Source organism: Colletotrichum tamarilloi (genome assembly GCF_030869305.1).
Source record: "Colletotrichum tamarilloi strain Tom-12 chromosome Unknown Scaffold_567.1, whole genome shotgun sequence".
NCBI lineage: Eukaryota > Fungi > Ascomycota > Sordariomycetes > Glomerellales > Glomerellaceae > Colletotrichum > Colletotrichum tamarilloi.
Genome location: NW_026849949.1, coordinates 1 through 1,131, shown reverse-complemented (window position 1 = coordinate 1,131; position 1,131 = coordinate 1). Strand labels below are relative to the sequence as shown.

General features: G+C 55.2%; 1 protein-coding gene across 1 annotated transcript; it reads left to right on the top strand.

The window, feature by feature from the left end:
• Positions 1-83: 83 nt before the first annotated feature.
• On the top strand, positions 84-884 carry CTAM01_17374 (uncharacterized protein; the record flags this gene model as incomplete). The annotated part of the gene is made up of 2 exons (XM_060533358.1): positions 84-245; positions 318-884. The coding sequence occupies 2 exons, from the start codon at positions 84-86 to the stop codon at positions 882-884; spliced, it is 729 nt and encodes a 242-aa protein (XP_060372066.1).
• Positions 885-1,131: the final 247 nt, after the last annotated feature.

Sequence of the window (1,131 nt, the reverse complement as noted above, 5' to 3'; positions counted from 1 at the left end):
ACCCGGCCTTCCCACGCCTGACCGAGACAGCCGTCGAATCATCGCCGTCCGCTGACAGGCGGTTGGACGAAGGCGAGCAGAAGATGACGTACGCGCAACTCATCTACATCGCACTCCACAGCACAGAGAAAAAGGCGATGGGGCTAGGCGAACTCTACCACTGGTTTGAGCAAAACACCAGGAGGGCCAACAAGGGAGGCGAAGGATGGAAAAACAGCGTTCGTTCGAACCTGAGCGTAAACAAGGTACGCTAGCGAGTTGCGCCGGCGTTGTGACGGTCTAGTCTTTCCTGCTAAGTCGTAATCTGTGTTGCACAGGCCTTCCAACGAGTGGAACGTAAAGGCTCTCTCTGGCAGCTCGCGGAGGCAGGGTTGACGGAATTCCAACCAACGCGTAAACCCCGAACGGATCGCCGGGCGAGTCGCAGGAAACAGCCAGAGGGGTCATACAAATGGAAGATCAGCGTCGCATCGCCGCCTCCTCCGTCTTGCGCACCCACTTTGCAGGATCACTCGAAGGAAAATGTGTCCGGAAGTGATTGCGGCGACGATGGGTTTTGGTCATTTGACGGCGGCTTCACGTCGCCCGAGAGGAGCCAGCCTGAAAGCGGAACCTCTACCGATTATCCCACGCCGACACCGATTACTTCGACGCGAGATGGCTTGGAGCACATGCATGATCCGCTATGGGCTTGGAACCTTGATAGTGGGCGCTACGTTCACTGGCCCTACTGCAGCTGCCTCTGTGGCCGACAACAATTTTGTTGGACAGACGTGAATGACATGTTGCCATTATGCGCCCCGACAGCGTTTGCTCCCATGTTGACGAGCATGGATGTGGGTTCTAGTCCGCCGTCGGAAACGTATGTGCAATGGGAGGCCTGACAGCTGAGCCATGGACGTCCTGGCATCTCCAAGCACAGAACGATTCTGGCAAAAGTCAATCCGATTACTCCACGAGGGATGAAGCCACCTGTAGGATACCATTGTGTTACGGCCAGCACATTGATATAGTCGAGTTGGCTCCAGTCATGTACAGTACACTAGTGTCCCACCTCTCCAAATTCAGAGGCATGTGATCTGTTGCATGTTTGACCTAGGTGTTCTACGACTTGTCATTCAGGGGCCATTT